General features: G+C 42.2%; 1 protein-coding gene across 1 annotated transcript in view; it reads right to left on the minus strand.

Moving 5' to 3' along the window:
* The window catches only part of LOC126355342 (sodium channel protein Nach), a gene marked incomplete at its 5' end in the record, with an annotated part of 202,187 nt that overhangs the window by 23,484 nt on the left and 154,315 nt on the right, over positions 1–24,388 (minus strand). The window contains one exon of the mRNA XM_050005636.1: positions 1,987–2,090. Coding sequence (XP_049861593.1) covers positions 1,987–2,090 — 104 coding nt within the window. The remainder of the gene's footprint in view (positions 1–1,986; positions 2,091–24,388) is intronic.

A 24,388-nucleotide genomic window follows, 5' to 3' on the forward strand; every position in this document is an offset into this window, starting at 1 on the left:
AAGAAATTGTTGTCCAAAACACAAACCAAACCCAAGCACAATTGGCGCCAAGTGTAAAGAGAGTGAAAACAGAATAGGAGAAAAATAGACTTGCATCATGGAAAGGAAAGTAGCACTGCCAATGCTGAGCCCTGTGGTGACGAAACATGTACTCACAAAAGAGATGAGAGCCCCATGGAAGGCGAAGAGGGTGTTACACAGTACTAGAGGGTGACTGTCAGTCTATAGTGCCCGGCATGTGCTACACGTGGCATTTAAAAAAATCGTAACTTTGCTCTCAGTGATGTTTGTTTACATTTATGGATTGTGCAATCCTGCCCATTGTTTGAGCCCCTGACGTAGGTGCATCTCTGGTCAACTGAAATTTTCACATTTTGTTTCATTTCGGAAATACATGAGATGGCACAGTGAGGTGAGACATCCTGTATTGTGAGACAGGAATGGCGTCTCGTAACAAGGAATTTTTCAGTCTTGAATGAAACTTGTTGACCTTCATCAACGAACCGTAATGAAGGAAATGAGGCTAAAAGATGAATCTGTTTGGGGAGCTTGTTTGATTATACATTTCACTGAATGGTCTCGTCTGCTTACTGAAACTTCCTGGCTGATTAAAATTGTATGCCGTACCGGGACTGAAACCCGGTATCTTCGCCTCTTGCAGGCAATTGCTCTGCCGCCTGAATTATTCACGCACGATGCACGAGCCAAGTTCACAGCTTTATTTCCACCATTACCTCTCTGCCAACATTCCTCACTTCACAGTAACTTTCCTGCGTAACTAGGGGGACGAAAGGCTAGAAAAATGCTATAGGATGAGTTAAAAATCCTAATTTGCTATCTCAAATTTGGAACACAATTAGCTTTACAAACAATAGTTTGTTTACATTTGACCCTGTTAGTGTTTGAATATTTTTTATTTCGTGGTCTCAGTGGCTCAATATTAAACATCGCTAGACTGGATTCAGCTCACTTAAGTCATCTTTTCGTAGCCCATGACGAAGCAGAATGTATATTGTTAAAAAGAATCAACTGAACGTGAACAGCAGATAAAGTCCCATGACACTGGTGAAACGTAAGGGCGTATAGAAGCCAGTGATGCATCAACGCATATCACCTGTCTGTAGCTGTCTGTATCTCCCCCTCACCTGTCCTGCTTCGTTCACAGCTGGACACTTTCCGATCAATAAGGGTGTGGTCAGAAACAACCTGGAAAGCTTTTAAGGATGTTGCAGGGTGGGTTGTGTTATGAAACAATTAAGAAAAACTTCGGTGCGTTGTACCGAGTTAATTAGCGTTGATGTTAGCCAACCAGGCCGTTGCACGTTCTAATTCCAGCGGCCCGCCAGAGTCGGTGTCGCCGAACGTGTTCTTCATTTGGGTTCCTAAGACCCAACAAGAAGGATATACAAAATGGGACGGTAGTAAGGATCAAACTCAAGCCAAAGGCTGAGCAGTCTCTTGCGATGTCATCCCCACTATGAGAACAACTGACACAAATTGTATGCGGCTGACTCGCTTGAATTTTCGTGCGCAGTGGTCTGATAGGAAACCGTCCATTTTTGTAACAGTTATTTCTCAGCATAGCCTACGCTGCAACACCCATAAAAAGCTATTCAAACTGTTTCTGACAACCTTGTATGGTGGTAAAAGACATAAAATTTAGTAAATTCGTACACTAGATAGTGTTCAGATATCTGTACATAGAAATGTGTGCGAATTGAAATTCTACGTAGTAATATCGTCCTTAATGTGAACTTTAAAATGGCTTAATTTAGACATATGGGAATGCATTGATAATGTAAGTAAATTAAAGAAAAGTGTACATTGAATGAAACTGTTTGAAACGCAAAGGCGTAAACAGCCTCTCATTACCTGTGATATCAATATTCTTTTAAAAAGAATATATTTTTTCAGTGGCTTGTACAGCTTGATATAGCTTGAAAGCGAAATCACCGTAGTTCTACTCTTCAGGAACAGTTCACTCACCGACCATATCCAGAGGACCCCTCACCACGTACCGCTTGAATCTCTCTGCTGGCACGTTTTGTTGTTCCAGTAGCAGCGTGGACTTCAGCTCCATGGAATTATTGCTGTGAAAACAGGGGTAATTAGATGTTTCGCTTCATCATACTGACGTTTGAATACACTGAAACACTACGAACATGTCGTAAGACAGAAAAAAATGTACGGGCAGAGTAGAGCAAGATACGTTGTGCAAACTATTTAAAATGTCTCCGCATATCTTGGCTCCATAATTCGTTTTACCTATTATATAGGACCTACAAACAGAGGACTGCTGAAGAGCGAGAGGCATGTTGTATGGTCGTCAAAGAGCAGTTACAGATTAATTCCAGCCATAAATAAACACAGAAGACAGCCACTGTTATTTATGCTATTTATTTAAAACAGGAAGTGTCGTTACCGTGTTAGAACCGACGGGTTCAACGTCATACAGCTGTTCATGTTTAAAATTTCGTTTAGCTCATGCTGAACACGAAATGTTGGCTACTTGTGGTTGCAATGAACGTTCATTGAAGTGTTGGCGTCCTGCAGCAAAACATGATCTTAAAAAAGACCATCAGGCTTAACACAATGCCACACTCCACAGGAGCAGCAAACTACTATTCAACAGTGGGGTCAGGGTAGTCTCGAAAGATATGTGCAAATAGGCAGTGATGAAGCCCCAGTCTATAGGTATTGCCCACAGTTTTTGCTGGTTATTATTGCAATTAATTCAGAAGTTGATAATTTACAGGATGACGATGTTTTCAATTAAAGGCAAGTTTGAACGGTCTTCTGTGCATGAATGCACCAGAGTGGTAACAGAGAAACTGCCCTGGCCGCTAGAAGAAAATACTGTAAGACACCCTAGCTCAAGTAAGCAACCTACCCAAAACTGGGCAAATAAGCGCAGTTAAGTTGGTTATCAAAAGTACAGCCTTCTGTGCACCCCGCCGTTTTCTCTGAAAACCGATAGTACATTATCGAGGAACATTCCTGCCAAGATAATGATCTTATTTCAGAAATGGGGATAGGTAGAAACGTGCGGTTTGCGGCATGGTGTTCATTCACATCTAAGATTCTAGTAGCTGCTTAACAGTGTGCGGTGTGTGTAACATCGTAGATTAAGGGTCGACCGGCGACAGCAATCGCACAACTTGCGTACGAGCCGCTAGACGCCGCCGCGAGCGCTAAGGCTGCGTTCACACTGGCGGCCGGGCCGAGCCGAGCCTGGCCGGGCCGCCGCCCGCTTTGATATCAGACACATTGTTTTGAACTGCGGCGTTCACACTGGCGGCCGGGTTGCGCCGACACGGCGTGAGCCTCCCGGAGCCGAGCCGGCGACATCCCGAGTGTTTAATATTGCCGGCGCGAGCCTGTGGAGCAGCACTACAGCTTCTGCAGTACACGCATCACTCGTCGCCCTTCATTACAAGTGTGACTACACACGTCTTTTATTTTAAGATGTTACCTCACATTTCACAATCAGTGAGGAAAAATTACGTTTATTATAATGATACATGCGAAATTACTTTTATTTCATTTATTTAGTCTACCGTATTTACATGCACTTGCAACAATAGCTTGCCAGCGATCTTGGCTTTGCTGCCACTGAATAGTTCGCATTTACTTGTAAACGGAGGCAGATATGAGTGCCACTGAGGGACGGAAATGTGTCCCTACCAGATGACAATGCATTGTAAAGTCATGCTGTGCCACGTTACTATAAGCTGTTGTCTGTAATATCTTTTTGCGATGTTCTTACTTTAATGAATGCAGAATAACATATACATGACATTAACTTGTGTCCATCAATTTGGTATCAGAAATTCGGCTAGTATGACAGTAATGATGCAGTTTCCAGATTATGGAACGAAGTAACCAAGGAGTGTGATTCAGATAATATGTACAAATATAAATTATTTTCCTTTATAATTTTATTTGTTTGATTTACAGTGAAATGAGATACACAAAAATACAGTAAATAGCTAAGTACTTCCAATTCCAAAATTTATTTTTGAAAGGTTTTTTTAGTTATTTAAGTTGCATTTTTTAACGAAAAATTCAACAAAAGTGTTCCTGACATTTTTCGAACGTAATGTGGAATTTCTGTTGAATGTGGCACCAACTGTCTGCATATCAGCATTGTTACAAAACTTTTCAGCTTCAACATTGCATCCTTCTCTGTCAATGACAATATTATGAAATAGGCAAATACACTTGACTATGTGATCAGCTACGTCAATGGATGTTTTAGTTTCCTTCCTCAGTAGTCTCCATTTATTGGTCATTATACCAAATGCACATTCAACAACTTTTCTTGCTCTGGAATGCATATCATTGTATACAATCTTCTCGTTGTCCAAATTTCTGCGAGGAAAAGGTCTCATCAAATTCTCTAATAAGTGGTCAGCTTCATCTCCCAAAATGACGTACGGTAGTTCCTGACACATTCATTCAAGTCTCGTTGGTGGCGGTAATAACAGCTCCCCATTTGTAAGTTTCTTACATAACATACTTTCTTTAAACACGCCTGCACCAGACTGTTTACCGTATGCACCAACATCTACAGCTATAAATTTGTAATTTGCATCAACAACTGCTTGGAGTCCAATCGAATAATACTATTTGTAATTGTAAAACATGCTGCCAGAAAGTTTAGGACATTCGACACGTATGTGCTTCCCGTCTATACATCCACCACAGTTTGGAAATCCCCCTCTCGTATGCATTTCACTGGCAATTTCTTTACATCGAGAAACAGTTGGCGTTGGTAAATGAATGGGAGCAAGTGACTCCCATATGGCCATACAAACGTCTTTCACCACCGCTGATACGGTGGACACTCCTAATCGGAATGACGATGCTAGTCCATGAAAGGAAATGCCAGTGGACAGATACCTGAGAAAAAAATCGTAAAATGTATTACGCAAGTGTGGTGTTCTGCGAAATTTTTACAGTTTTGTTTGCATAGTAGATATTTACTTAGTCGATGTCATGTCACAGTTATACAACAATAAATAATTAAAGAGACATTTTCTTGCACCCTTCTACACTCTTTCAATTAAAATAATGAAATTGAAATGCAAAGACCTGAGAGACAGTTACAGAGAATAACTTGTATAACTTGGCAAAATAAGGTCATGTTACCCACGGAATAGTATATTAAAATGTGATTCCACTCGGGCTCTGTTCTGTCATATGATTTTCCTAAGTTCCAAGAGCTATGCACAGTTTATTATCAGTGGAAATAGAACCACTGAGTCAAAGGGCATTATCTCAAAACTCTTCGCCTATCAATCTGTCTATCTTACAAGGTAATGAAAAGACTTCTGTGAGGTGATCAGTGGCTCCACATGATGAACCATCACCACTGCCAAGCGCTGCATCATGAAGAAAAAAGAAGAAAAAAGTTGGAAAATTCTGAAGGAGTATTTCTGCGATTCTTCGTTGAAGGCACAGCAAGACATTACACAAAATGACGAAGCTAATTACTTACTATTCATTCTCAGGAGTCCCATAAACTCTCTTCCCTTCAGAAGTAAGCTTTTGTGAAATTTTAAATACAAAAACATGACTACAATTAATTGGAGGTTGTGAATGCTGCAGAAAGCTCTATTGCAAACCAAAAAGTGTGTACTAACGAATCTTACGTTATCGTTACACACAATTTTTCTTCTGCTGTTATACTTCTGTGAAAATTTGTGTTCTGTTTCGCAATTTTGTCTTGAATGTTCTGCGGCACATACTGAAATGTATTATGATTCATTCTGTAACATGAATAAATTTTTTCAGGATAGTTTTTAAGTTCTTCATGTAAAGGAAAAAAACTCTCCTAAATGTCTGTCGCCATTTATGGGATGAATCCATAGCCTCCTAGTTCTTCTGTAATTCAAAACTCGACGAGTTACTGCAGAGTCAAAACAATACCAATAAAAGAGTGAAGACATTGTTCTACACGACAGCACACACTAGCTAAAGGTGAGCAACTGTTGACTGCAGCTGCGTTTTCTACTGACTTGCTTGTCAGCTGTCGAAGGGTGGGGATTTTTTTTTTAAATTTATTTATTTCGCCTCCGGCAACTAACAGCCATTTAGCCAAAGAGTGAGGATTACCTCGACAGTGCAGCGCAGCCCGCCAAGGAAGAAAAAAAAAAAACAATGAAGAACAATGAAACGCACATCTGTGTCGATCTACCGTAGTTTCATTAACTCTCCATTATTTTTTCTGTCAAAGTAGACAACGAGAATACAGAATTGCGCTTCAGTTTCTGCAGTAAACGTATCACAAATCTCCAGTTTGTTTTTGTGATTAGTTTTACACCAAATTTTATCAGACCTATGTCATTGACACTTCTACCTATACATGTAGTAAAGCAAGCTGTAACCGCGCGAACTCCGTGGCTTGCGGACGCTGCACTGACGCCACTGAATAGTTCGCATTACTTATGACCAGAGACAGATGTCAGTATCATTATCATTTCAAAAGCTTTTTGGTACTTTTAGCTACATTTCATTCCCAACAATGTATGGTCTAAAACGGATCTAACAGTAAGCTACCCGCTAGATAACTTTTTCACTACAAGACTTGTAAATCAAGTGCACAACGTTGACAAATAGCATCATTTCACAATGACTGTTAAGAAATATGGAAAGATAAATGATTCAATACGAAGCTAAGATGTTACACTAACACGTGTACAAAAATCAGATTTTTTAGCCGCATACTTTCTTCAAAATCGGTTGGGAAGCGTTACGAATCTAAGAAATCACGCGAAACCAAAAGCAGACTTTTTCTTTTTTCACGACGTAAGTAACGCTTTTAAGGAAAAAATAAGTTCATAAAACGATGTGGCGAATTCTTATATACCGCTAAGAATTTTTAAGACGTGAAAGTCGGAGAAGTGGATTGTCCCGCATTTCGCCGTCCCGGCTGGGCGCGGCGCGCAATGTGAATGCACTACACGTCGGCCTGAGCTGGCCAGGCACGAGCCGACCCAGTAAGCGTCAGCACGGCCCGGCCCGGCCGGCAGTGTGGACTTAGGAGTGCACTGCGGTCGCAGGCGCGCGTGTTACGTACGGGCCGCGGGGTGCCGCCTCGACGGAGTTCGGCCAGCTCTCGTTTTGTTGGCATCTCATTTCTGCCTATTCTCTTATTTGTTTAGTTGCTTAGCTCTTACTCGTTTATGCTCTCTTTCAGCCATTCTGATTGTTTTGATTTACTCGCAATTGAGAAGTGCTCATTTTGGCATTTCACTTTTGCATATTTCTCATCTTGCTAATAATATGCTCCTTAGCTTTTTACAGTTGAATTGATTAACACAGTCTCATCTACTGTTCGTTCATTTCAGCCAGTTCATATTTTGATGTTCTTTAAATACTGTAATATTTATCGAAAACATTTCTACTCTTAAACTTGTGTAAAGTATTCTCGATGTAGGATTTGTTATGTGACACAGGTGTAAAGTTTTGAATATAAATTATATATGAAACTGTGCTTTAAAAGGAATTTATTATTTTCAATTAGTACTACATCAGACGACAATTTTGTGATATGAGGGAGATATTTGAGGGGCGACCCCATGGGTAAAGTGCCGGCCGCGGTGGTCTCGCGGTTCTAGGCGCGCAGTCCGGAACCGTGCGACTGCTACGGTCGCAGGTTCGAATCCTGCCTCGGGCATGGATGTGTGTGATGTCCTTAGGTTAGTTAGATTTAAGTAGTTCTAAGTTCTAGGGGACTAATGACCACAGCAGTTGAGTCCCATAGTGCTCAGAGCCATTTTTGAACCATGGGAATAGTCTTAAGTAATCCCCTTTAAAAACAAAAAGTCGTGCGACACTGAAAGACGTGACACTGTAGGCACCGAAAAATTATATATATAAAATTATACGTCACATGTGTTAAGGTGAACATATATTCCAGACGAAAACTCGGGACATACTAAAAATTTTTGATATTGCAGAAAAGTCTTCATTAAATGTATTAATGGTGAACCATGACTTTAATTTGTTAGAAAAAGTACATTAATTTATATTTTATTATATGAAGAAGTGAGAGCAGATATAAAGTTTTATCAGTGCTGTAAAAAGAGATTTCCATGTTCCAATGTAGTACTCAAAATTTTTTTCAGTGTCTCTGTATTCTTCAATGGCATATAGGATCATTCAACTCAAGTGTCATCATAATTCATCCTACTCACTAACATTGCTTTCGTAGTTTCTACAACAAATTACGTTTTGTCACAGCTCCATACATTACTTGTTTGGAAAAATACCCTTTCAACACCAGCACATCGATGCAGGCGACATGAACACCTAATTTGGGATAAACAGTTTCAAAATTGTTAAATCTGCAACAAGTAGGTTCCCCGTATTACTTCTGAAAAATTTCGGAACAGAACCAGAAAAATTAAGACTGTCATGAGAAAAATGGCGCGGCGGGGAGGGGGCTGGGGTGGAGGGGGGTGGGGGTGGGGAGCGGGTGGTCACCTTAAATGTGTATGCTATTTGCAGCACACTGCATGTCTGAGAAGTGATATTCCTGTACCTTGTGCGGACTTTTTCTGTTATGATGTGAGCTCACAGCTTCTGTAGGTCCTGCCCAAAGAAAAAAATCTTATGGAGTTCCGCGAGACCTGGGTGTCAGATACGGACTGCACCAACCATTCCATACACTGTGCCAACTGTTACTAAGGGGCAGCCGATACCTAACATGGGGAAATAAGAAAAAAACACATTTAAGTGTGTGTGAATATTATGCAGCAAACCGCACAGTTTTATATATTTCAAGTTCTGAAATATACGTGATCAAAATTTTAAAGATCATTTTCGAACATTCCTCATGTCTATAGTACGGCGTCTAAGCCTGCTCTCCTCTGCATTTTTAATAGACTAAAATGAAGAAAGTACCTAAGGGCCTGTCTTCATTTAACGAATTTTAACTAAGGTTTAATACATTTTATTTATTTCCAATGAATAGAATTTCCCTAGACACGAAAGAAGGTTCGAGTTAACCCCGAAAAGTTGTACAAAAATTCCTCCAGTACGCCTCTGGGTGCCCTCAAAACTAGGACAATACAGGGAAACCAAGTGTCGCAAAATTATAACTTTTCTCTGAGCTAATTAACTGAACTATATTTGTGCTCATAGCAATATTGAGCAAGTACGCTCTCAGCTCATTTAAACACGGGTGCAAGACATTATAATACTTCAGGTTGTTGTTGCTGTGGTCTTCAGTCCTGAGACTGGTTTGATGCAGCTCTCCATGCTACTTATCCTGTGCAAGTTTCTTCATCTCCCAGTACCTACTGCAGCCTACATCCTTCTGAATCTGCTTAGTGTATTCATCTCTTGGTCTCCCTCTACGATTTCTACCCTCCACTCTGCCCTCCAGTAATAAATTGGTTATCTCTTGATGCCTCAGAACGTGTCCTACCAACCGATCCCTTCTTCTGGTCAAGTTGTGCCACAAACTCCTCTTCTCCCCAATTCTATTCAGTACCTCCTCATTACTTATGTGATCTATACATCTAATATTCAGCATTCTTCTGTAGCACCACATTTCGAAACCTTCTATTCTCTTCTTGTCCAAAATACTTATCGTCCATGTTTCACTTCCATACATGGCTACACTCCATACAAATACTTTCAGAAACGACTTCCTGACATTTAGATCTATACTTGATGTTAATAAATATCTCTTCTTCAGAAACACTTGCCTTGCCATTGCCAGTCTACATATTATATCCTCTGTACTTCGACCATCATCAGTTATTTTGCTCCCCAAATAGCAAAACTCCTTTACCATTTTAAGTGTCTTATTTCCTAATCTAATTCCCTCAGCATCACCCGACTTAATTCGGCTACATTCCATTGTCCTCGTTTTGCTTTTGTTGATGTTCATCTTACATCCTCCTTTCATGACACTGTCCATTCCGTTCAACTGCTCTTCCAAGTCCTTTGCTGTCTCTGACAGAATTACAATGTCATCGGCGAACCTGAAAGTTTTTATTTCTTCTCCATGGATATTAATACCTACTCCGAATTTTTCTTTTGTTTCTTTTACTGCTTGCTCAATATACAGATTGAACAACATCGGGGAGAGGCTCCAACCCTGTCTCACTCCCTTCCCAACCACTGCTTCTCTTTCATGTCCCACGACTCTTATAACTGCCATCTGGTTTCTGTACAAATTGTAAATAGCCTTTCGCTCCTTATATTTTACACCTATCGCCTTCAGAATTTGAAAGATAGTATTCCAGTCAACATTGTCAAAAGATTTGTCTAAGTCTACAAATGCTAACAACGTAGGTTTGCCTTTTCTTAATCTAGTTTCTTAAATAAGTCGTAGGGTCAGTATTGCCTCACGTGTTCCAACATTTCTACGGAATCCAAACTGATCTTCCCCGAGGTCGGCTTCTACCAGTTTTTCCATTCGTCTGTAAAGAATTCGCTTTTGTATTATGCAGCCGTGGCTTATTAAACTGATAGTTCGGTAAATTTCACATCTGTCAACGCCTGCTTTCTTTGGGATTGGAATTATTACATTCTTCTAGAAGTCTGATGGTATTTCGCCTGTCTCATACATTTTGCTCGTCAGATGGTAGAGTTTTGTCAGGGCTGGCTCTCCTAAAGCTGTCAGTAGTTCTAATAGAATGTTATCTGCTCCCGGGCCTTGTTTCGACTTAGGTCTTTCAGTGCTACATCAAACTCTTCGCGCAGTATGATATCTCCCATTTCATCTTCATCTACACCCTCTTCCATTTCTATAACATTGCCCTCAAGTACATCGCCCTTGTATAGACCCTCTATATACTCCTTCCACCTTTCTGCTTTCCCTTCTTTGCTTTGAACTGGGTTTCCATCTGAGCTCTTGATATCCATACAAGTGATTCTGTGTTCTCCAAAGGTCTCTTTAACTTTCCTGTAGGCAGTATCTATCTTATCCCTCGTGAGATAGGTCTCTGCATCCTTACATTTGTCCTCTAGCCATCCCTGCTTAGCCATTTTGCACTTCCTGTCGATCTCATTTTTGAGAAGTTTTTATTCCTTTTTGCCTGCTTCATTTACTGCATTTGTATATTTTCTCCTTTCGTCAATTAAATTCAATATATATTCTGTCACCCAAGGACTTCTACTAGCCCTCCTCTTTTTACCTACTTGATCCTCTGCTTCCTTCACTATTTCATCCCTCAAAGCTACCCATTCTTCTTCTACTGTATTTCTATCCCCCATTCTTTTCAATTGTTCCCTTCTGCTGTCCCTGAAACTCTGTACAACCTCTGGTTTAGTCAGTTTATCCAGGTCTCATCTCCTTAGATTCCCACCTTTTTGCAGTTTCTTCAGTTTTAATCTACAGTTCATAACCAAGAAATTGTGGACAGAGTCCAAATCTACCCCTGGAAATGTCTTACAATTTAAAACCTGTCAGTATCTCCAGGCTTCTTCCATGTATACAACCTTCTTTTATGATTCTTGAACCAAGTGTTAGTTATCATTAAGTTGTGCTCTGTGCAAAATTCCACCAGGCGGCTTCCTCTTTCAATTCTTAACCTCAATCCATATTTACCTACTACGTTTCCTTCTCTTCCTTTTCCTACTACCAAATTCCAGTCACCCATGACTATTAAAATTTCGTCTCCCTTCACTATCTCAATAATTTCTTTTATCTCATCATACATTTCTTCAATTTCTTCGTCATCTGCAGAGCTAGTAGGCATATAGACTTGTACTACTGCTGTAGGCGTGGGGTTCGTGTCTATCTTGACAACAACAATGCGTTCGCTGTGCTGTTTGTAGTAGCTTACCCGTATCCCTATTGCTTTATTCATTATTAAAACTAGTCCTGCTTTACCCCTATTTGATTTTGTATTTATAACCCTGTATTCACCTAACCAAAAGTCTTGTTCCTCCTGCCACCGAACGTCACTAATTGCCACTATATCCAACTTTAACCCATCCATTTCCCTTTTTAAATTTTCTAACCTACCTGCCCGATTAAGGGATCTGATATTCCACTATCCGATCCGTAGAACGCCAGTTTTCTTTCTCCTGGTAACGACGTCCTCTTGAGTAGTCCCCGCCCGGAGATCCGAATGGGGGACTATTTTACCTCCGGAATATTTTACCCAAGAGGACGCCATCATCATTTATCCATACAGTAAAGCTGCATGCCCTCTGGATATCATTTAAAAAATTTGACTGCTCGCTGTGCGCCAGACAAGGGAAGGCGTGAGACGTCCTTGTTTGATTCTCCGTCGCCTCCAAACCGCTTTTGCCGGGAAGCCTGATTGCGGCTTTTTACTTGGTTTCTCCGCACTCGCCTACGCGAATGGCGGGCTGTTATCCATTTCTGCCTCATTACACGGTATGCAAACGCTTACATCACGAAAAACATATCTACATATTAACACTATGAGGCAAACACATTTCAGCGCACGTTAAGTCTACCGTTAGAGGTAACCTGGGTTGCATCATCAAGATTATTACTTTCCGACTGTTGCAGGAAGCTTGAAAGTTTGAAATTTATAAATGTAATTTGTTCGTTTGTACCACTTAAGTGGAAAAAAATAATATTGCAAGTGATTCTGAGGTACCAAAAGTCTGATGAACGCAAAAAACTGCATATATGAATCAGAGTAGAGTACATGAATGGAAGAAACCATATGACTATGTAAGACGTGATCCTCAAGATAAATTCATTGCGATAAACAATTACTGCAAGGATGATTCATATTATGAAACTGTATTAAGTGAAGAAATTCAAACCAAATTAACGAATTATAGCAAAAGTTTTTCGCAAAGAAAAAATACTTCCCACAAATGGCAGTACATGCTTAAAATGATACTGGTCAAATCAACAACTAAAAAATTTGTATCGTTTGTGGTTTATGTTCACGTCGCGTCGGCATTTAGCCGAAGAATAATTATCGATGTTTAATGCTAAGCGGCGTGAAGGGAGAGATGGAGCTTTAGTAAAATTAAATAATTGTTTAAGTAAAAAACTTTTTAATACGGGATGGGGTAAATAAAAAGGGGCCCAGACGAGTGGATAGGACAGGACGAGAATTTATGCATACAACCACACCAACTTACTACCAACAGGATGGAGCAACTGCCCCTTCAGCAGGGCACACCTTGGAGGACATTTACACATCTTCACACTTGACAAAGTTGTTAGCAGAGGTCAGTCTGGTGGTGGTCCTAGCTAGCAGCCCACGCCATCTTATCTGTCAGTGTGCGATTACATTGTGTGGGGAGCTCTGAAGTCTAAGGATTATCGGAATAACCCTCTTAGCCTTCAAGAGGTGCAGCAGAACATTTCGAATGTGTCTGCGGTGTCTGAGGCAATTCCAGCAATCCAGCTTCGATCCACCTCCAGCAACTTGCTGAAGAGGGCCCAAGAGTGCTCACTTTCAACACCTGATGTAGTCAGGTTAGTACTGTATTTCCTTTTCCCTGCTGTGTGTCTTTGTATTCTAAGTCTACGTTCTCTGGACCACTTTAATATGCCCTATCCTGTATAACATGTTTGTAAAGCCGACTGATGTGTATTAAATAATTGCTCCTAGCTCCATACAGATTTATAACGCCATACAGCTAGTTCTGACAAATTTATGCTAGTGAATTTTTATAGCTAAGACAATACTTAGAAAATTTCAAACGAAAAACGTGCAGTACCTGCGGTAGGTAACTGATGCATGAATATCTCAACATAGTCCCTAAAAGTTTTATTGCACTTCAGATTATATGAACTGCTATGTAATACACTCCTGGAAATTGAAATAAGAACACCGTGAATTCATTGTCCCAGGAAGGGGAAACTTTATTGACACATTCCTGGGGTCAGATACATCACATGATCACACTGACAGAACCACAGGCACATAGACACAGGCAACAGAGCATGCACAATGTCGGCACTAGTACAGTGTATATCACCCTTTCGCAGCAATGCAGGCTGCTATTCTCCCATGGAGACGATCGTAGAGATGCTGGATGTAGTCCTGTGGAACGGCTTGCCATGCCATTTCCACCTGGCGCCTCTGTTGGACCAGCGTTCGTGCTGGACGTGCAGACCGTGTGAGACGACGCTTCATCCAGTCCCAAACATGCTCAATGGGGGACAGATCCGGAGATCTTGCTGGCCAGGGTAGTTGACTTACACCTTCTAGAGCACGTTGGGTGACACGGGATACATGCGGACGTGCATTGTCCTGTTGGAACAGCAAGTTCCCTTGCCGGTCTAGGAATGGTAGAACGATGGGTTCGATGACGGTTTGGATGTACCGTGCACTATTCAGTGTCCCCTCGACGATCACTAGAGGTGTACGGCCAGTGTAGGAGATCGCTCCCCACACCATGACGCCGGGTGTTGGCCCTGTGTGCGTCGGTCGTATGCAGTCCTGATTGTGGCGCTCACCTGCACGGCGCCAAACACGCATACGACCATCATTGGCACCAAGGCAGAAGCGACTCTCATCGCTGAAGACGACACGTCTCCATTCGTCCCTCCATTCACGCCTGTCGCGACACCACTGGAGGCGGGCTGCACGATGTTGGGGCGTGAGCGGAAGACGGCCTAACGGTGTGCGGGACCGTAGCCCAGCTTCATGGAGACGGTTGCGAATGGTCCTCGCCGATACCCCAGGAGCAACAGTGTCCCTAATTTGCTGGGAAGTGGCGGTGCGGTCCCCTACGGCACTGCGTAGGATCCTACGGTCTTGGCGTGCATCCGTGCGTCGCTGCGGTCCGGTCCCAGGTCGACGAGCACGTGCACCTTCCGCCGACCACTGACGACAACATCGACGTACTGCGGAGACCTCACGCCCCACGTGTTGAGCAATTCGGCGGTACGTCCACCCGGCCTCCCGCATGCCCACTATACGCCCTCGCTCAAAGTCCGTCAGCTGCACATACGGTTCACGTCCACGCTGTCGCGGCATGCTACCAGTGTTAAAGACTGCGATGGAGCTCCGTAAGCCACGGCAAACTGGCTGACACTGACGGCGGCGGTGCACAAATGCTGCGCAGCTAGCGCCATTCGACGGCCAACACCGCGGTTCCTGGTGTGTCCGCTGTGCCGTGCGTGTGATAATTGCTTGTACAGCCCTCTCGCAGTGTCCGGAGTAAGTATGGTGGGTATGACACACCGGTGTCAATGTGTTCTTTTTTCCATTTCCAGGAGTGTATTTTTCAACGTCAGGTACTCTCGACTCTCCTTACCATTATCTATTGCATGCGATCCACGTTTTCCTTTTTCAGTTTTACATGTATGTCGTAGCTACTAAAAATCCACAAGCATAAATTTTCAGGACTGTCTGTATGGCATTAGGAATCTGAATGCGGCTAGGAGAGATTATTTAATACTTTTTAGTCCGTTTTAAAAAGTGTAACGTTAAAAATTGTTTCATTTAAATAGTTATATTCTGCTTTATAGTGTTTTGCGTGTGAGTTTTTCAATTGATTTCAAACATTTTGATGATTACAACAAAGACATGTGGTAAGTTTCAGGCTTATTTCACTTTATCTTCAGCTGAGCAAAGCAATATATTGCTACTTCTATGGATATCTTGCGAAAAGACCGCAAATGTAAAAATGAGGGAGAATTGCGCTCACACAGAAGTTAGCAGCAATCGTTCTTAACTGCGAAATATTCGAGACTGAAACAGGAAAATAAAGCAATAGCAGTGATACGCCAACTACTTTCCCATCACAAACCAGAAAAGAATTCGAGTTAATATTGCATTGTCATCCAGTTCTGAGCTAAGTTGAAAGTTTCAGGTCTTTAAGTTATCGGGAAGTTACTTTGAAATGAGTTGCAAAATTTATACCGAACAGACAGACAGATCGAAAAACGAAGTTCCCGTCGGCACACACCAGACCTGAAAGCCAATTGATATTGCAATGGCATGTACTTCTCAACTGTGTTGAAAGTTTCATGTATCTTGCTTATAGGTAAGTCAGTTTGAAATCAACAGCAAAATCTGTACCGAAAAAACAGACAAGACACCGACCTAATAAAAATGTGTCAGAAAGTTATTGCTCATTTACATAGTACATAAATTTACAGTATAGCACCCGATATTAAACTTTCAAACTTTTAACTCGAATCAAACATTTAATGCCATAAATACGAAATTCGTATTTAAGTAAGTAAATGCATACATTCTGGAAATGCTTTATTTTTAGAGATATACATTTTGTTCCCACCGTCTTCAAATAAAATAAACGTGCTTTATTTGTCTGTAAAAGAAATAAATTGCCAATCCTAGTCATGATCCGAATATACCCGAACAGCTTGAAAGAATATGTAAATAAAGCCAATCAAACCTGACCGACAACATTTTTATATAGGCAGAAACCGACAAAGACTTGTGGCAGTCCGGTGTCTCACATTGAACGAAACCACTCAAATCCGGACAATGAGTAAAAACATTCATATAACGGCCACAACTAACGGAGATTTGTTTCAGTCCGTTGTCTCGCATTGAGTGAAACAACTCAAATCCAATGAATGAGTGAAAACATTCGTGTAACTGACATGGACGTAGGAATATGGTTGTCTCATTCGACTGAAAAAATTGACAGAACGAAAAAGAATCCCCTGACCAATCGCTTGTTTAAAACAGTCCGTTGTCCAATCACTAGGTACTCCCGTTTGGGCGTTCGAGAGAGACACTGTAAATTAGTGCTACAGGCACAGGAAAGGTCAATAACAGATTGCCTGTTACTTGGAGAAACAGTTAATGATATTGCTGCTCGACAGACAATCAGATCATACGGACTTACGACAGCAACTAGTAATTATGATCTTTTCCCGACTGCCAATGCATGCATGCTACCAAGGACGTAATCTGCAGCGTTCTACTGCTATGTGTCATCATTAAAATCTCTTTCACTCGCCCTCAATTACATATTTAATTTATTCATTTTGTGTTCTCTGGTTGCTTGTTTTCTTGACTGGGCACTATCTATCGGTCCGGCACTGACTTTCTGGTATCAAGACATTTTGGCACCTATTTGAAGGCCTTTCTTACTTTGATGAGTCTGTGAGCATTTTTGTTAACATCTTTGTTCGTCTTTATAAAAGTATACATATTTAACTAAAATAGTAGTCGACTCTTATTTAAGTAGAGAAATCCTGTCCTTTTCCATCCTTAATTAATTTTTATGTATTTCTTTAACCTGATTTGATGAGGGTCATCAGGCCCTCTCTTACATTGGGCCAGGATTTCACACATGCAACACCTTTTTTATATCATATTTCCCTAAGAAATAACGATTTTAAATGACAAATAGCATTGAAATGCCCTGAGTGTCTGTTCCAAAAGCGTGTGATCCATTTTTAAACAATTCTGTGCTTCAAACGTACATTAATATGTACTGCCACAATATGTATGTACAAAGAACATTTTCTTTTAAATAATTCTGGTTCGCTTTTTTTAGCAGAATATTAACAGAAAATGATTTTCCATAGCACTTCTACGATTAACTGTTGTTCCTCATCGTTTATTGGTGTTTTAGTTAATGCTCTTACTAAAACATTTATACTTCATAAAGTGTCTATTCTAACAATTTGAGTTTGTACACATTGGAACACCTCTGACAGATAACTGTTGGCAGTGTTTTGTCTTTGTAAGTAGCTAGTTTTGCCTAGAAACATACATATTGGCTAAATGCTGAAGAATGATGTCATTCCTCATTGTAATGTTGAGTTCCATAGCTCTCTTTGGTACTCCAACTGCCATCTTGTGGCAATCTGCATAATGAGCAGGTCAGTCTCTCCACGGAAAACGTTGTAGCCCTGGGCATGCCTAACGGACTTTATGGGTCCATTGTTTGCGCAAGTTCCGCTTCGCGGCTGAGAGCGAATGCCTCAGGTAACGTGGGGACATAAACACATCGACCAGAACGTTATGACGACCGACCTACTATCGATACAAACCCCTCCAGCCGATAGCGACGCCCCCTGACGAGGAATGACTGCTAGTCAGAAACACGCACTGTTGCATGTAGCATCAGTGAGCGTGATGTCCGTGAGTAGAATGAGAAAATCGCGCGATTTATCTGAGTTTGACCGATGGCAGATTGCGATGGCCCGGAGGTTTGACACAAACATTTCGGAAACTGTTCACCTTGAGTGAAATGGGCACGTGACCATCGGCACAGGACGTTTTCGCAGTGGCAGAATGTTGTATGGTCTGATGCAGTCCAGTATCTTCCTCATCAAACCTATAGGAGTGCGTGAATCCGTCGTCTTGCAGGGAATAGCTCCTTGACACCTGTAATGGCGAACAGAGACAAGCTGGCGGCGGCTCCGTTATGATATGGGGAACATTCACGTGGGAATCCATGGGTCCAGTGAAGCTCATGCAAGGCACCAAGACCAAAGAGCATTGTACACTGATCGCAGGCCATGTACACCAGTCCATGACGATCATGTTCCTCCAAGGCAGTGGCATTTTTCATTAAGATGATACACCATGTCGCAAGGCTAGGAGTGTGATGAAGTGGTTCGAGAGACGCAGTGGCGAGTCCAATTGATGCACTGGCCCAACAACTCTCCAGATCTGAACCTGATCGAACACATCTAGATGCAAATGGTTCAAATGGCTCTAAGCACTATGGGTGCTAACATCTGAGGTCATCAGTCCCGTAGAGCTAGAACTACTTAAACATAACAAACCTAAGGACATCACACAGCCGGCCTGGGTAGCCGAGCGGTTCTAGGCGCGGCAGTCTGGAACCGCGCGACCGCTACGGTCGCAGGTTCGAATCCTGCTTCAGGCATGGATGTGTGTGATGTCCTTAGGTTAGTTAGGTTTAAGTAGTTCTAAGTTCTAGGGGACTGATGACCTCAGAAGTTAAGTCCCATAGTGCTCACACCCATTTGAACCATTTTGACATCACACACATCCATGTCCGAGGCAGGAGTCGAACTTGCGACCGCAGCAGCAGCGCGGTTCCAGACTGAAGCGCCTAGAACCGCTCGGCCACAGCGGCCGGCTGAACACATCTGGAGTGTGAGTGAACGTGGCGTCAATGCTCATCGCTCCCCTCCCCGGAATTTATGGGAATTAGGTAACTAATGTGTGCAGATATGGCATAAACTCCCTACTGTCTAGTCACTGTGGAGCGGAAGGCAGTGAGTCCTCTGTACACTCAACTGAAATTTGCCAATGCGGGAGAAGAGGCCTGCAAATGAATTGCGTACAGTACATATGCCAAACATCTTCAAAAACAGTGAACAGTGTCATAAAATGACGGAAGGTAAAGGAACTCAGTTCTTATCTTATGAAGTTAGTTAAGTTGTTCTACTTCTTTTGTTCGTGAGGGATAATGCTTGTCGCGTCTGTGTTATTTTCGACAAGGCCACAGCTTGTGAGTGTCTGGGTTTTATTCTGTCAAGTTGCGCAATGGATTGGTTCAACAAATACCCTTTTGCTCCTACAAGAAACAGTTTCCACCTCACACTACTACAGAAATAAGACAGATGCTCCTAATGTACCAACAAGAACTGCTTGAAAACATTCAGCAACAAGTCTTCTGGAGTCATCGGCTGTAAGGAAAATACCAAAAATATTCTATATTCTTACGTAACTAGTGGAATACTTGGTTATGGGAGTATTGCTAGTTACTGTAAGAAAAACATTAAACGAACGAAAAATATTATATATTGCAAAAAATTCTGAGATATCAAATGACACTTTTCCTTATATAAAAAAATTAATAAATTTCTGGGTTTTTTTCGGAACGGTGGATTGCCCCTTATGGATGGGAATGCTATTATTTTACAAGGTATGCAAATGTTCTTTTCTCCCTTTTGTTGAAGAATGTTATTTACTTGGCAGAATGGCTGAGAGCAGCGCCTACACAACTTGAATAACTTTTCTAGATACGATCAAGGCTGTCATGTCAGAAATGTAATGGAGTGTACTGTTATGGAGGACAGATGGGGCTCGCATGCGTTGTAGCGCACAATACCGTGAGCTGCGACTACTGCTGCCTGCTTCTCTCGCTGCTGACAAATACACAACTATCTCTTTCTATCTGGATTGACCTTCACCAATCAAACTCACCCTACGCCTTGATGAAGTCAAGGACTCCTCTCTGCCCCTAGTCTAACTATTGGCATGGTACACCAGTCAGATAACCAGTCCACCGCGATACCACTCAATATTCGCTCGCAGCCGTTTAACTTGTACTGTGTCCGTGTTCACACCGCACAATAAGTGTGACGGCCAACACAGTGAACAACACTTAATCGCGAGCGACTCAACAAGAGTGTCATTGCGATTCGCTAATGACAGAGGTGCTCTCCCAGTGAAGTACTGAGAAGAAACTTTGTTCCTTATTCTTTGCGTACACGTACGAGCGCACTCGCTCTCGTTACGTGTTCCGGCTCCAAGAGCGAAAACGGAACGGCCCCTTTTTCTGGAAAAGTTGCAAGGGTATATCAATCGCTATCTTCGCTCACTCCTCTGGCTGTTTGCGTCAGAAATATTCCGCCAATCAGCGTTGCTCTTTTAAATGGGAGAACGACGTTTCGTTTAAGCGACCAATGCGGAAATCTGCAGCATTTCCGTTAGGAGTATACTGTCTTCCTGTGAGAACTCCGTAACTATGCAGTCGGTCCGTGAAAAAATGCGTCTTCTGGGCGCTCCCACACATAGCAGAATTTGCTTTTGTCGAACACGGGGGTCGTTATCCCTTCACTCCGGCAAAAGCTGTCTTCTCTCTGGGCGGTCGCTTTGGCCGAAGTAGGTATGTTGTTGACCCAGCCCTCTGAAGGGACGGCCGTCCCAGGGGGCTGGTTTCCTCTTTAGAACGAAAATTCCTCTGGCCATCATGTTGTGAACTCCAGCCTCGACGTTTTCAACCTTGGTGCGCACTTGTGATTTACTTATTAGATTTGCATATCGCTTACAGGAATTCATACAAAATTGACTCTAGCTTATTGAGTTTGGGTTTGAATGAAGCGTCTTGATGTGCAGAGTACAATTGCGAGGACGGAATATGTAAGAAATGAAGGTCAGGAGACCACGCCACCTTACAAGCTGCACTGTGAATCGTTGTAAATGGCCAGTATCATGGACAGTTCAGGATTCTTTTGCTGTGTATGGGCACAGAGTATCTTTGTCTGCGGTGTGGACTTGATGAACCACTGTTTCCTGAACTGGGAACTGGGAGGCACCGCCACTCTGTCACTGCAACCTTTGGACAGTCTTCAGCGACCATCCTACTGCGCGGCGGTGGAATGTTGTGTGGCACAGAGAATTGCGATCTTACCTAATGCCTGGGTCGTGATGATGGCATAAACCTATATAAAAAAAATAATGCGCATGGTGTGCTGCATGCTGATGGGGATGGAAATCTCTGAGGACTCTGCTTTGCCTTGGTTGTATAAGGCTTACCTGGACAGTTGGTGCTCTGTCTGGATCGACAGCCTGTTTTCCTAGCTGCTTGTGCGAATACTGCAATTACCACGACTTCTCAAATACTGGCACCTGATGGTTCGAATATTCTGTTGGGCAGTAAAGGCACACACCCTGCAAGGAGATTATCGGAGAGTAGACCTCCTAACCAAGTTTCCTCTTAACTTAAAGCAATTTATTGCAATAGCGCATACCCAGTGTGTCAAAATATCTATCTCGTGATTTGCAGAGAAGATGGTGTCACCTTTCTGTATCCAAAAAGGTTCCGACATTTTAGCAGGAACTATAAAATCCATTCAGGGTGAATGTAATGGAACGTTATTGGTAGAAACGACGATATTGTAGAGGGTGACGAACCTCTGGAAGTCAAAACTGCTGGGTGAGGATTCTAATATAGTTGAATTGCATCGACTCTTAACCACAGTTGACGAGTAGTAACACACAGTGACGTCACACATAAGGACACTGCTGTGTTTAACCGAGACTGGCCTGGCTAAGGGGACATTAGGTGCTAAATTTAATGCGTCGCGTGTAAAGGCCAAATTAGAATCACTTACATTGACATTCGATTCGCTGGTTTTACCAGCTTGTGTTACAGTTGGATTTGTAAGACCAAAAGTCAGGCCATACTTCTCCAGTACCCTGACTTTTTCACGTCCAGAAATTCGGGAACACCGTTTTGATGTGTAAAGATCAGGGTACTTGTCATAAGCATTGTATGGTCGCTCATGTTGAAGGAACATGTACCTCGGCTGACTTGTGTGTGAGTCACTCAAGTCTGCACCCAGCGTGGAGAACAGAGTGCTTTATTTTCAAGGAACAAGAGAAAATTCAGGAGTTGAAGGTGACTAAGTACATACCACAAAAATACTGCAAAAGCAAGTGTTTTTACACAGACGTCACCTACATATTCTGATACCAAAAAATGATTTTGCAAATGCACTTGCGGAAGAAAAAATTCGGATGAAGCAGTTACTGTCTCCACTCAAATTCCAATGATAAGCAACACTTCAGCCTTGCTGTAGATACTACATAGGAAGGTCAGTCGCTGAAAAGTAGTTTCCCTCTGCTCAAATCAATGTCAGCAAGTCTGAGGGAGAAGACTAAGTACCAGATGGCTATAACTCAAGTGCAGCAACTCACAGAGCTGCAGTGTGGGCTATAATTATCGTATGGCAGCGAAAACTGTTAATGTTCTATTGCGTTAATACGAACCGATTTAGGCTGGAAATTTTTTTTCCGGTTTTGGCCAGCAGATGCAGATCTGACCCTGTGACTGCAAAAAAAGTAGTACAGAAATTTTTCAGTATGTAATGGGTTAGGAACGGGACGGGCAGAGAAAACCAAACAAGTGAGAAAGCATAATGTTGACTTTATTATTAATCATAGTTTACGCAGTTTGTTCAAATTGAGCTCCGGAGATGTCGACGAGATGCTGCATCCGTAAAACGACGTAATCAAAAACAGTTGGAGGCAGCAGTACCGGCGGAATCTGAGCAATGTGTTGCTGTGTACTGGCCTTCAGATCAAGTAAAGACCAAACGTGTCCTTGGTGAAAGCGTTCTTGTAAATATCCCTAGGACCAAAAATCACTCGGGTTCAAATCACGAGATCTCGTCGGCTATGCATCTGAAAGACCTATGGAGATAACACGTTCGTGGAAGACTGGGTTAAGCAGATCTCTCACTGGTGGAGCGACATGAGAGGTTGTCTCATCTTGCATGAACACAGTGTTTTCCACAGAGTTATGCTCTTCCAAAGCAGCAGTAACATGCTGTACTAGAAGGTCTGGATAACGTGCAGATGTCGCGGTACGTCTGACAGACCCTCTGGGTGTATTCTCTTCAAAGAAGAACGGGAGGAGAATAATGGTGTTTGTGAATCCACACCACTCAGTCACATTCGGCGGGTGCGATGGCTTTTCGTACACAACACTCGGTTTAACAGCACCTCAAATTTGGCTGTTTTGTTTATTCAGTGCAGCCTGTGATGTAAACTTTGCCTCGTCACGTCATAGAATATTGCCTAGCCATATGTCATCAATTTCGACTCGCGCCAGAAACCGAAGACACAACGTTGCCATGAGGGCTCAGTTGCTATGAGGGCTCTGGATCTCATACAGGTACCAGACTAAAACAGACCGCAGACCTAATTTAAAAAGCATATTTACATACACATGGTCCGAATCGAAATTAGCGGATGAAAGAGAAATCTTTTTTAATGCAAAAGAATTGTGTTTCCCGGTATCGGTTATGAAGAAACCGTGCGCTTGCAAGACGGTTGCTTTCCTAAATTCGCGTGATGCTGCAAAAATTTGTGCTTCGCTTGTTTCTATGATAAGTATGAACCACAATATTGTTCTGGCACATCAAACAATGTGAACGATGAAAAATAAGATTTTGCAATATCGTATGATAGAAAAAATGAATAACTGAATATATGTTTATAGCTTCGCGCACCTTACACTGTTTGTTGACATTCTTTAAAATACAATTGAAAAATTCCGTTGATTTTGAAAAAAGTACACACGAGCAAGATTCGAACAAGGTATCTCCACCGTGGTAGCCGTGAACCTTTAGGTTGCACTACGCTGACTTGCTCGCAATCAATGTAATGTTACGAATATACAAAGCACGCAATAATCTTCAGAATCGATTTTCTCAAAAACCAAGGCCCGTCGCTAATAAACCGAATAGCCAGGCACTCAGGGTAAGTGCCTCTACAACATATTTGAAGCGCATCAAAATCCGTGATTTTCAGGGGTCCTTTTTTTGAGCCTGATCGAACACATGTGAGATGTGACTGAACGTCGCAGCAGAGCTCATCACCCGTCGCCCCACAATGTATGGGAAATACGTAACTTGTCTGTGCAGATATGGTACTAACTCCCTCCAGCGACCTACCAAGACCTCATTGATTCTTTCCACGACGCGTCCTCCCTGTTATCCGTG

This window comes from Schistocerca gregaria, chromosome 3, assembly GCF_023897955.1.
Source record: "Schistocerca gregaria isolate iqSchGreg1 chromosome 3, iqSchGreg1.2, whole genome shotgun sequence".
NCBI lineage: Eukaryota > Metazoa > Arthropoda > Insecta > Orthoptera > Acrididae > Schistocerca > Schistocerca gregaria.